Source organism: Athene noctua, chromosome 4 (assembly GCF_965140245.1).
Source record: "Athene noctua chromosome 4, bAthNoc1.hap1.1, whole genome shotgun sequence".
Lineage (NCBI taxonomy): Eukaryota > Metazoa > Chordata > Aves > Strigiformes > Strigidae > Athene > Athene noctua.
The window spans coordinates 6,695,290-6,707,097 of record NC_134040.1 but is presented as its reverse complement, the minus strand read 5'-3'; the positions used below and the strand labels follow the sequence as shown (position 1 = coordinate 6,707,097).

The 11,808-nt window shown below is 48.0% G+C and overlaps 1 protein-coding gene across 2 annotated transcripts; it reads right to left on the bottom strand.

The window, feature by feature from the left end:
- Positions 1-1,942: 1,942 nt before the first annotated feature.
- On the bottom strand, positions 1,943-6,315 carry FABP1 (fatty acid binding protein 1). Of its 2 annotated transcripts, XM_074903717.1 has the most exons (4): positions 5,741-6,315; positions 4,514-4,686; positions 2,519-2,611; positions 1,943-1,993 (listed from the first exon to the last, which is right to left on the bottom strand). In XM_074903717.1, exons 1-4 carry the CDS (start codon positions 5,805-5,807, stop codon positions 1,943-1,945), a joined length of 384 nt encoding a protein of 127 aa, XP_074759818.1. In that variant the 5' UTR covers positions 5,808-6,315. The 2 variants fall into 2 exon arrangements, with proteins under 2 accessions (XP_074759818.1, XP_074759817.1); XM_074903716.1 differs by lacking the exon at positions 1,943-1,993 and having other exon boundaries at positions 2,104-2,611.
- Between the last annotated feature and the right edge of the window lie 5,493 nt (positions 6,316-11,808).

Sequence of the window (11,808 nt, the reverse complement as noted above, 5' to 3'; positions counted from 1 at the left end):
TGGTGTTTTTCTGATGAAAATCTGCTGAAAAATGATTCTGCAGCTGACATAAGTGCAACATCAAACTGTGGGCACTTTGCAAGCAAGACTAAGTGGAATTCCTACTTCAGGATAAATTCATTAGGGTAAATTAGTCTCCTTAGTTAAAAATCAGAAAATGCCTGTAGTGATGGCAGCAGATGGACATGAGATGAGTCCGTTGCACTGCTGTGGTGCCCTGCCTGGGTGGATTGCTCTAACTGAACAAGCAGTTTCCAGGGAGGGGGATCCACCTTTGCTCACCTTCAGGGTGAGTTGGGGGCTTTGATGTCTTTCAGCACCTGCCTTTCAGCTTAGACAGGTGCTTAATCAAAATCTGAGAAAAAAAAAAAAAAAGGATAGTCCATGGATCAGCTGCCAGTGGACAGCCAACGGAGCTAAGGAAAAGTCTAAGGGCAATGGTTGGGTTTATAGATAAAAAAAGGTCTTTGCTCTCTGCTCATCTATTTCAAGGTCCAGCTGATTTGTTCCAGACCTTCAATGGCAGCCAAAAGATGAAAAGGGATGGTTTGTTCAAGACTCCCCTACCTGTTCCTCAGCAGAATAGGAAGAAAGCAAAACCACGGCTTTTCCTCTTGGACGTTTCTCAGTGATTTTGCTGATGTTTCTCCAGATCTAAGATGAGTTCGCTGGGGATCAACATCTGCTTTTTAGGCGCTGTTGAGCTAAGCCCTTCCGTTTGTCCATGAGGTGCCCATCTGATGCCCAGTGTGACAGTCCATATTGGCTCAGTTCTCAGCATGAGGATCAGTGTTGACCTGTAACATGAAAACCTTCCCCGAGGAGAGAGGAATTGTGGGAGACATACTCGTGAGGACAAACTGGTCCTTTAGTGGCACGTGTTGGGGTTGCAGGAGGAGGTGGGGAAGCACTTGTGGTGTTTTCCTAACATCCTGATCAGCTTTAAGCGGTTGTAAGAACATCATCCCAGCTAGGTGTATCACACCAGCCATATACCCGTTTCCCAGTGACAATTCCCGGCCATCATCCAAGCACAGGGCTTGGAAAATGCAGCTAAGAAGGAAGAGTTGCTTCTCCTGTGTGCGTTAGAAAACCACATCTCCATCCCATCTGCAGAACCAAGCAAGAGCATGGGAGATGACTTTGGTGGTCCTTCTATATCTACACTGTGAACAACCAGTGCCCATCTCCTGCCAGGAGAAAAAACCTTTATTTCACCCTGGAAGAAGTGTTCAGTTCCAGTTCAACCCAATTTATCAGGTGCAGTTTGGGGTGAAACATACACTGGACACCTGAAGGCTGTCTGGGGCCCTCCTGCTGGTGGGGAGGGATGGGGAGGAGATGGGGTGGCCAGAACCTGTAGGGCTGGATCCTGTTGCAGAGGTGTGAGGATGAAGATGGTAGTTAGGACACCCAGATTGCCCCACTGCTGGTTGCTTCCCCAAGGCAACTTTCCAGGCAGGATCACTGACATTTCCTCAAGCCCATTTAAACCACCCCATCCTTTACCCCTTCCAGTCACCTTGTGGTCACGTGGCCATGTTTGTAAGGAAAGGGAACAAAGCCCTTTCTCTGCCTGGTGGTCCTCCATCCACCCAGCCAGGGCAGCTGTGGGTACACCACTCACCAGGACATCCCCAGCAGGATGCTGGCACCTGTCCCCAAGAAGGGGCTGGAAGAGCACTCAGCAGCGTGAAGCACGTCTCAGAGGGTCACGCAATGGCTCGGAGCCTGCGCCCTGGCCCGGCTCCATCCACCAACATCAGCACAGCCTTGGCTCAGCCTGTTGCCCAACTTCTACCAGGGGGTGCCTGAGTTTTGGAGGCTTGCATCTCTTTATAGCAACAGTGAAGATGTTGATGATAACAAAGAGGCCTTCAATACAAATTTTACTTTAATGGACACATTTTACACAGTAAAATGATTTGTATGTGCAGGGCTTCTAGATTCTCTTGCTGATTCTCTTGTAGGTGAGGTCTCCCATAGTCAGCGTCTGAAAAAGAAATGGAGAGTGTTAGCTTTTCATGGTGCTTGTCTCCAAACTCTACTTGGAAAGGAAAATTTTGCAAATGAAACCAGGACTGGTCCCCAGTCTATCTCCTATAAACTAAATTGTAAAAACTTTGGATTTCTTCATGAATCCAAAGCAGGTAGGGATAATCCGGCTTCCCTCCACTGAGATCAGTCTGCTGCACCTCTCTTCTTTAAAAGTGTCAGGCCCAGACACATACCTATACCTCTGGGTGGGTGAGAGCATGCCCCCATTACATGAAACTTTGATCAGCCATGCCTACTGGGGTCTTAAAGAGTACTTTTTGGATTGGACTATAATGAAACACTGCCTTCAGGGCCTGACCAGCAGATCAACTTTGGTTGCAAAGCCTGAGTGCAAGGACGTGCTCATCTCCAGCACCTCCCTAAGGCTCCCAGCATCTCTGTAGGCTTTTTGGGGCCCAGCCACCTGAAGGTAACTGCATGCACCGTTACTCCAGCCATTGCCCTTCTCTTCTGCACTTACATTGGTGATGGTGTCTCCGTTGAGTTCAGTGACAGATTTCAGCCCTTTCAGGTTCGCAACCAGTCTGTTGTTACCCTCCAGCTGAACAATAGCCTGATAGAAGACAGAGGCATTCATGTTATTGGAGGAGACCATCTCAACCCCTGCATTTTGTCCTTCCTCTTCTGTATGGAGTTGCCACCGTCTCCTCTGTAAGCTGTTTGGAGCAAGCTGCTCCCTCGCTGATTTTGGCTTTCCTGGGAGGAGGAGGAGAGGGGATTGTGCTGATGGTGACTACAACCCAAGGGTATGGATGTTTACTTTGGCCTCTACAGGGATGTGATTTTGCCACCGTATCCACCTCTCTCCCCTTCAAATTGAGACTCACTCATGGCTCCCACACTCAGATGCCAGAGCAGGGATCCTTGGCATCCCTTGGCATCACACCGATGCAGGAGTTTTGGGGGAGAAGAAGGAAGGCTCTTCACCCTGACAATGCTGGTGCCTCTGTGCAGCCCTGATGCTCCTTGAGGCAACTCCTCATGCAGCACCCAGACCAAAAGGAGCTGCATAACTACAAGGAGAGGACTGCAGAGCCACCTCAGCTGGGCCAGGACATGCCATGTCATCTCCTCTCCACCACCCACCTGTTCCATATAGCTGCTGTAAACTCCTTTGGGGTGGGGTAACAGGGAACTGGGCAACAGCATGGGTCTGGGGGGAGTCTTGGTCAAAGTGGGAAACTATTTAAGGAGCTTTCAGAAACTCAGTCGTGGCAGGAAAGCTCTCAGAGGGACAGGCACATCTTCTGAATCTCTGCCCCTCAGGAGCTGCACATCTAAAAAATCTACAAACAGCACCAGCACCCCCAGGGCAGCTATCATTGATCGCTGAAATTACTCAAACAACCGAGAAAACCCCATTTCTGTTCATCTGTCTGTCCAGCTATAAGACATGTTCATCTGCCCTTGAGCTGCTGATTTACGAGGGTAAAACTTTTCTAATAGCCATTTCCCCCTAGTTTATGTGCAAAGGACTTCAGTGATGCTGGAAATCATGATACAGCTGGTACGGCTTTCAGAGCCCAATTCACTGGGGCATTTTTTTTGGTGATCATCCCTCCTGCTTTCAAAAGTCCCTGCAATATCTTCTCCCAAGGGAGAGGTGAGAGGCAATATTTGCCAGTGGCATTGCCTTGACATTTTATGAACCATTGGAAACTAATTTCCCTGGGAGCTGACCCAATTTCAAGGGTGATAAATCCTCACCTTGCCAAATCATCTCACCCAGTGTAAACACAAGCAGTGGTAAAGGCTAGCAGAGAATCTGACAGCTGCTGGGACTTAAAAGGAGAGTTTTATTCGTTTATGATTGGCTGACTTTCCTGCACTACCTTTAGGTCAACAAAATGAAGGTGGGGGTATGTTTTGTGTTGCAGCATGACAGAAAGTCAACCCTTTTCCACCTCAAATCTTTCAGACATTTTACTGTTAGAAAAATTTGCAGAAGTGTCTCTATCCCCCTTTCCCAAATGGGCTATTAAAACACTGGCTTCCAGTGTTTTCCAAACTGGCTATTAAAATATCTTTAGAAATGCAAGGCTTCATCTGCTGAAGTGCTGGTGGGGAAAGTTGTTTTGCAAAAGCAAAGAGGGGAGATGGGAACTTCAGAGTCTTGGGCTCTGATTTTCCCAGGAAAGTGGCTCAGAAATGGACTGTCACTTTTGGAAATGTGTCCTTAAAAGACTTGCAGAGGACCTGCAGGGAGCGGGGCAGTGGGTGTCACATCTGCAGAGCTGGTTTCAGCAATTAGTCCCTTCCTGTTATATTAAATCATTCACACAAACTGTGAGAGACAGAACTAGGCTGGGGAATTACCCAAGTCTTTTTCCTGTGTCAGCTTTAACACCTGTGGTCTGGTCATTTGCTTTGCTCAAGTGCAGAGGGAATGGCTGGAAAGGAAATCTGATGTCCCTGAGCCACTGCAGCCCTGGCAGAGGAGTTGCTGATCACTCACCTTGACTTTCTCCCCTGTTAACATCTCCATCTCGCACTCCTCCCCAATGGTGAACTCGTTGTGCAGCACTTTGGAGCCAGTGGTCACGGTAACCTTGAACTTTTTCCCATCCTGCACGATTTCTGAGATGCTCTTGATGTCTTTGCCCTTCTGGATCTGGTCATCGGGAAGCCCTGTGCAGGAACAAGAGATATTAGCTGGACCTTGGAGCAGACTGCTGCTGCTGAGTGAATGTGGTGGGATTTGGGGACCCACAGCCGGGAAAATTTGTATTCCAGTATGTAAAAACCTTTCAAGGATGATGGTTCCCCAAGGGCCACATGGCCCTGAGTCTTCTGGGGAGGAAGAATAAGAAATGCTGTCACTCTGGGTTTTGTGTGGGCACTAGACCTCTCCCTTGTCTCACTGACCTGGCTGGGAGCAGAACAGCTACTTGCCTGGCTAAACACCAGATGAAAAGACAAAAATCCTGTTTTCTTTACTTCACTGAGAGGCAGGCAGAGAAAATGGAATAAATGGAGGCAGAATGAGGGAACCAAGTAGTTTTTTAATGAGATTCAGAGTCCCTCAGAACCAGCTCACTAACGTCTTCTCCCAAAGCCTGAAGCTAATTTGACAGGTAGAACCCTCCAGCACATGACTGTGCAGAAGTAGTGCAAAGCCTCCTGAATCCCTGCAGGAGCACATTCCCTGGCACAGACACTGGTGGAACTCTGGCTAGACACATTTATCATAAAGCATTTAAACAACACTGACTATTTTTCTGATGAATGGTAGAATTTGGGGCTTTGCAGCATCCCCTAGCAGCAGCATGGTGGGCTGAGCAATGTCCTGCTCATCCTCAAATTTCACAGCATGATGGAACAGATCTGCAGTCACCCTAAGCCACCAAAGTTCCACTGGTTTATCACGTGTGTGTAGCACCCTGCTGCACTGGCCCACAGCTGCAGAGCCCACTGGGACTGTTTTCCTACAAGCCATAAAACCTCACCCAACATCTCTTGATCTCCAGCCACCAGCCAGAGAGACGCTTTCTCTTCTATTTTGAGATCCCATCTCCATGCATATGCATTAAAATAAACCCAACAATTTCAAAATGACAGACAGAAATAGGAAATCTGAGAGATGTTTTCAATCTACATCATCAGCACATCAGCACAGTTGAATTCCCAAATAACAGTGGGGTCTGTGGAAGCAAAGCAGCACACAGCATGTGCAGGCACTTACCAAGGGCTTTCATAAAAGGCTCAAAATTCTCCTGAGACTGGAGTTCATACTTTCCAGTGAAGCTCATGATGGAAAGGCTCTCTGTGCTCCCAACACAAGAGAAGGTGCCTTGCTGGTAAACAGAGCTTGGTTTTATAAGGTCCTTTCGCCTTAAAAGTTGGTCAGAGGTAAGATGATGTAATTCTTTTACGGCCACGTTCAAACATAAAACTGGGCAATGGTCAGTGATAAATTGCTCTACATTTTTAGACCTTGATTTACAGTGTGGGGGCAGGGAAATCCCATAAACCCATTTTATGGAGGTAGCAACGTGGCATCCATAAACAAAGGATAAAAAAAAAAAAATTGTGCAAAGAGATTAATTATCAGGGGAGTGAGCCAAATCATCTAATCAGGTCGCGGTCTGGAAGCGCACATCTGGAAGAGGAGAAAGCGGTGAAAGATCATGGTGACCCCTGGAACTGACACCCGTGGGGTTTCTGCTCACTGGCTCTTTAGCGCTGGCATGTAGAGTAGTGGCTGCACGCTGGCAGGGAGTAACTTGCTCACTCCTTCACATGCCTTACAGTCCTCTCTAATGGTGGGTTTTGGTGTAACACAGGTGTACTCACAAAATCATCATCCCCTGAAGAAAAAAAACATGGCTCAAAATCAAATCTCGAACTGGCCCATCCTGAAGATTGCAGTTTAATTCAGAGTCGATCACTGTGGCCTTGCTTCCAAGAAAGGGGTTTCATGTGGATAGATGGACTAGTGCCATTAGTGATCTACCAAGGCTGTTGCCAGGAGCCATGGCCAAAAACCCCTTTCCTCTCCTTTCCCCAGAGGAACCACAGTCACTCGTGTACTGAAGGAGCATCCTGGTCCTCGGAGCTGCATTTCTCCCAAACGCCGTGTCAGAAGTAGGGCCAGCAGCAGTCTCCAATTCCTCCCTCCAAAGCAGGACTCAGGGGCTCCTCTCGCAGGGTGGTTCCCTTGGCTGAGTGTCCTGGCTTGCTGCACAGCACCTGAGCATTTGTCCTCTGGGTCTGGACTCCCAGGCTCAGCTTCTGGCTCCCATCTCATCCTCTGCCCCTGTGAATTCCTCCTCACTCCCAAAGTGACCAGCTCAAGGATTTTCCCCCTTTTCACTCATATGTCTTCTCCTCTTTGCAGGTCTTCCATTCTGCCTTCTTATAGCATGTTTGGCATTTTTAAAAGTAAAATAATGGATAAGCATGAAAAAAACCCTTTCTCCTTCCAATTTGCAGATGCTGTCAGAGCCCTCCGCAGCCGCCCGTCCTGCTCCTGCAGGCTCAGCTGCCCACCTCCACTCTGCGCTGCAGTGGTGCACAGTGACACTGCCCGGCTGCATTCAGCCTCAGTTTCTGGTTAATTAGTACAGGCAGTGTCTGCCTGACGAGGCAGGAGAGAGAAAAACCTCTGCCGGTGGGGCGGGCAGTGGGTGAAGTTGGTTGGGGGGAGGCGTCCGTAGGGGACATTCCCCCTCCGTGGCCAGGCAGGTTCAGAGAGCGCTCATGGGGCAGTGGGTTGATTCAGCAATTTCTCCAAACAGCTTTTCAGCTCTTTTCCCTTTTATCCCCCACTTCCCAACAGGAATGACATCACCTTAGGAATTGCATTTCATTTTTTCCCCCACCCTGAGTGAATAACTCGTGGTCACGCTGGACTGCGCTACCACATGTCCCTTTTCAGTGTGTTCTTCATGGGGACGGTGGTGACTGACCTCTCCGGCCTCGTCCTGGAAGCAGCCAGAGCTGGCAGCTCCCTGCCTCCTGCCAGGCAATGTTCTCCAGCCATGGGCCACCTGGAAGCACACGTGTGCCTCCCATGCATTCATGCCCTGGACCTCTGGCTGCTCCTCCAGGCAATTTGGGTCCCCTTTCTTTGCATGATGGGGAGATTCAGACTTGAAAAAAACACTTGAATATTTTTCCATCTGACTAATTTCAGAGCCTAGCACTCCTGATGCGCAGTGGGGTGATCACCATGGGGAAGCTTCAGCTCTGCATGGCTCATTTTTCCCCCGCCATTGTCAACTGGAGCAGTCTGGAGTTGTGGTTTTCATTCATTTTTCAGTGAGATGCACTCCCAAACCAGCCTTGTCTATCCACGTCCTGCTGCTGGGGGGGATGTCCGGTTGTCACCCGGTCACCTGGTCCACGGGCAGGCTAGGGAGAAGGGCTAGCTGCCAAGTCAGTAGGAAGAGACCTTTCTCAGGTAACCTCAGCCACATCCAGTGCAATGAGTACCTCTGAGCTGAAATCTAGGTAAGTCAAAAGAGAGCAATAGGAGAAACACGCTATGAGTAATATCCCAGGGTCGCCTATCCCCCTCCAGACTCTCCAGAAGAAGCCTACATGTCTAGGGCATTTGTAAACATTTCATATTATCCAAAATGAATCCACTCTTAGGTGCTTGAAGGAGCCAAGCCCCCAAGGAAGCCTGACATCTCAGCCACTGCACACTTCCCAGACCCACAATCTCTCTGAGAGACCCATGCCAGCTTGAAAGGAGATACAACCACCAAGCTAATGAGGCCCGAGCCTAAAATAGGATTTGGAAAAGCCCACCAGGTTTTGTCCCACAAACTTTTAAATGGTTATAATGCCTAATCTAGACAGTTTAAACCACTTAGAAAATCACCAGCAATTGACTGAGAACTCCCCCTGGGCAGTCCAGGCTCCTGAAGTCTGGATGTTGCCCATCAAATGTTAAAAGGGGAATATAATTGTTCAGGACTCTTGATAACTGGGCAGAAATTTTTCAAGTAGTTGGAGGAAATGGACAACTCACGACAGAATTCACCACATTTGGGACTCAAGTTTCTGCAGGTATCCTCTACACTTCTACTTATTGTGGATAGATATAACATATCTACGCTCCCAGCTTTGGTGTGTTGGATAAATCTGGACTATGGATCACTGCTGGCAAGTTTGGGAATGCAACCAACCGTCTGCTGGACTTGTGTTCTTTTATTTCCCCCATTAAAGAAATGCAGAAGTTCTTATAAAAAAAGAAGAAACCCCTACTGAATGAAATTTGGCCAGGGTAATTATTATCTAGCCAGGCTTACTGAGCAAACAGCAGGTGAGATAAACTTAATCTCAATAGCAAAGTTCAGAATACTTGTACATCTCCCCACCAGAACACAGGATCTTTTAAAACACATCACTTTAACTTACCAGAGCCATGAATATGCACCTGATTTGCATTAACACAATTAACAATTGACCATTTGTTTAGAACTAAATCCATACCCCGAAACCTGAACCTGGTTTGCAGAAAGAGAAAAGACATGGAACATTTTCAAAAATTATTGAGGAAGCTACATGTTGAGTGAAGCCAGCAGGTACTTTTGTGTTTAAGTTGCTTTGAAAATACAGCATAGGATCTTAGAAGCTTGTCAGAAAAAAGGATACAAGTGTCTCATTTCTGATTTTTGCTCCTGAATCAAAGACATGGACATGCAAAACTTCTCAGCTCCCTCCTAGCCATGGAGGTATACAAATGCTCTTTTGTCCCAAGGTGATGAATCAGAAAAATGCTGTTTGGGAGGGACCTCTGAAGCTCTCTGGTTCAACCTCCTGCTCAAAGCAAGAACATCACCAACACCAGATCAGATCAAACATGGCTTTGGCCAAATCTCAAACCCCACATCCTCTGCCTCTCTGGGTACCCATCCTGCGGCCACACCACCCACCTCTTGAAGAAGAGGTGCTTAACCCAAACCACTCAAAGTGCGATTTTTGGCTGGTGCCTCATGATTCAACATATGCCATAATCAAGAAGAGTTTGGCCCCATCATCTCTGTAGCTTCCCACGGAGCAGCTGCAGGCTGTTATGACCTTCCCTCAACTTTTCCCTGGGATTCCCAGTCCCAGCTCTCACTTTCACTCCATGTCTGCCAGGGCACTGGGAAACCACCCTCCTATGTTCACTGCTTCCTGACAATTTGGATTTTATGGTGGGGAACAAGATTTTGTGTCTCAGGGCTCCTGCAGCAAAAATCCTTCTCTGCCTCCTCCAGTTTGAAATAAAACTCTTATTTAAGTTCTGAACTACGAAAAGGACTTTACAGCACTGTGTGGGGAGAGGCACTTTCCTGTAGCCCAGGATGGAATACCTGGCGGCCTTATGGAGGTCTGGGAATGTCTTCATGCACCTCGCCTCTATCCCTTCTCTTGCTCTTCTTATCTGTCCCACCAGTGACTCCTCAGATTTTTTCACAAAACCAAAGACTTTGGTTTCACTTCAGTGTTTTAAGAAGGTGGAGCTGGGCTCTATGCTAGGATTTTCTTAGCCCAAATGTGAAAATCTACAAGCCAGGGCTTTTGCTGATTCAGTCATGGATTTCTGTAACACAGGTCCACTTGGACACCCCAAAACCCCCAGCCATTCTGTTAAGAGCTTGGTCACAAGCTTGCTAGTCACAGATCCCCAGGTGGGCTTCCCTCAGTCTCAACCCATATTATTGCTTGGGTCACCCATATTTCTGCTGCCCTTGTACCTGGGAACCTGGTCTGCTGCACAGTTTTCACAGCTTCGGTCTGATTATTTTTAACCCTGAGGAACAAAGGTTTCTTTAGCAGGCCACATGTCTGTATTGCTTCAAAAGGCTGGATGGGAAAAGATGGTGCTGCTGCTGTGATCTCTCTGTCCCTCTTGATTTCCACCAAGTTTTTGTTGTGCTGCATTACCAAGACAGCACTGAAATGAAATATGGCACCTTTCCCAGATTTTTCTCTTTTTAAAACAGCCGTGGCAGTCTCCTGGAGGCTGGCTGCCTCCAAGCTGTAACTTCCAAGTCATAGACATGCAAGCGCCAGTTCATATTGGTTTAGATTAGATATGCCATTATCAAAGCCTTGATAAGACTGCCGAAAGAGGCAGCTCGTACAGAGCACTGCTGCTTGATAAAGCTTTCCATTAATGCCAAAATTCAGTGAAGGGCAGCCCTGAGCCCTTGTCATCTTTTTACAAAGGTCCCAAAGGGAGCAAAGGCTCAGTATTGCTTCTCCAAGGGCAAGGCAGCGGTTTCACTGATAGCATGAGACCTGTTACTGCCTTAGCTTGGCTTACCAATGATCACCTGGGGAGCAGATCTTACAGAAGAGCTGCTCTTTGCCATTGGGGTCTTGCCTTATAGCAGGAATAAAGATGCTATGCCGCTCATATCCTGTTCTCTTGCCTCAGACACCTGCAGCATAGTGCCGTTGCCTCTCTCCAGGCACATGGACCCCTGCTCGTGCCCTCAGAGGGCAGGTATTGTCCCTGCAGCTTGGCCTTTGGTGGGATGATGCTGTCCTCCATCCCACTGCCCAGCTTATGGAGTCAGTTGGCAAGGACTGAAAATGGTGCTCATTGTTATGGAACTAGTGTGTGCTGGGGTAGAGAAAGAAAATGTTGGGAAATAAATGGAGCCATTAGCAGGTAACTTTCTTCAGTGAGGAAGGTCTGGAAGAGCCCCCCAAAGCAGAGCCAGTGAACATTTAACCAGTGCAAATGCATTTCATCTCACCCCACACGTCTGTGGTGCAGACATCTCCATCTGATCCAGGCACATGAAGAGCCCCTGAGGCACGGCAGAGATACAAGTAAACCTTTGTCTGACCAAGTGGACACTTGCACGTTGGGGTGCAAAGATCAGCAGCCTCCAAGTGCCTACACGTGTTCAGATGAGTCCTGGAGGGACACCTGGCTGTCTCTATGGGCCTGTGCTCACCTCTCCAGCTGGCCCATGTTCTCCTTAGCCCTGATTTATCAGGCACAGCAGCTCACTTAATGACTATTCACAGTGGGTTGCAGCTAATTAGTCAAGGAGAGCTTCTCAGGCCCATACAAGCATGCGGAGGAGCCTGCGCATCTGCGTGCCCTACTATTTGCACGTGAGTCTTGATGTCCAACCCATCTCACCACACACATGCACTATATGAATGTCCCATTCTCTGAAATTGCTTTTCATAAATGTCATATCACTGTCAAACAATTGACTTGGCGTCCCACACTCATGATATATCTAAGCAGAGCCTCACTCTCCAGGGTGATCATCACCCTAGTATCTTCAC

What these genes read in the sequence shown, in the direction of transcription:
- FABP1 (XM_074903716.1), bottom strand. Translation starts at nt 5,807, where the DNA reads ATGAGCTTCACTGGAAAGTATGAACTCCAGTCTCAGGAGAATTTTGAG. An exon ending in GCCTTTTATGAAAGCCCTTG is followed by an intron (nt 4,687 to 5,740) that starts GTAAGTGCCTGC and finishes GTTCCTGCACAG; the next exon opens with GGCTTCCCGATGACCAGATC. An exon ending in TAACAGGGGAGAAAGTCAAG is followed by an intron (nt 2,612 to 4,513) that starts GTGAGTGATCAG and finishes GTCTTCTATCAG; the next exon opens with GCTATTGTTCAGCTGGAGGG.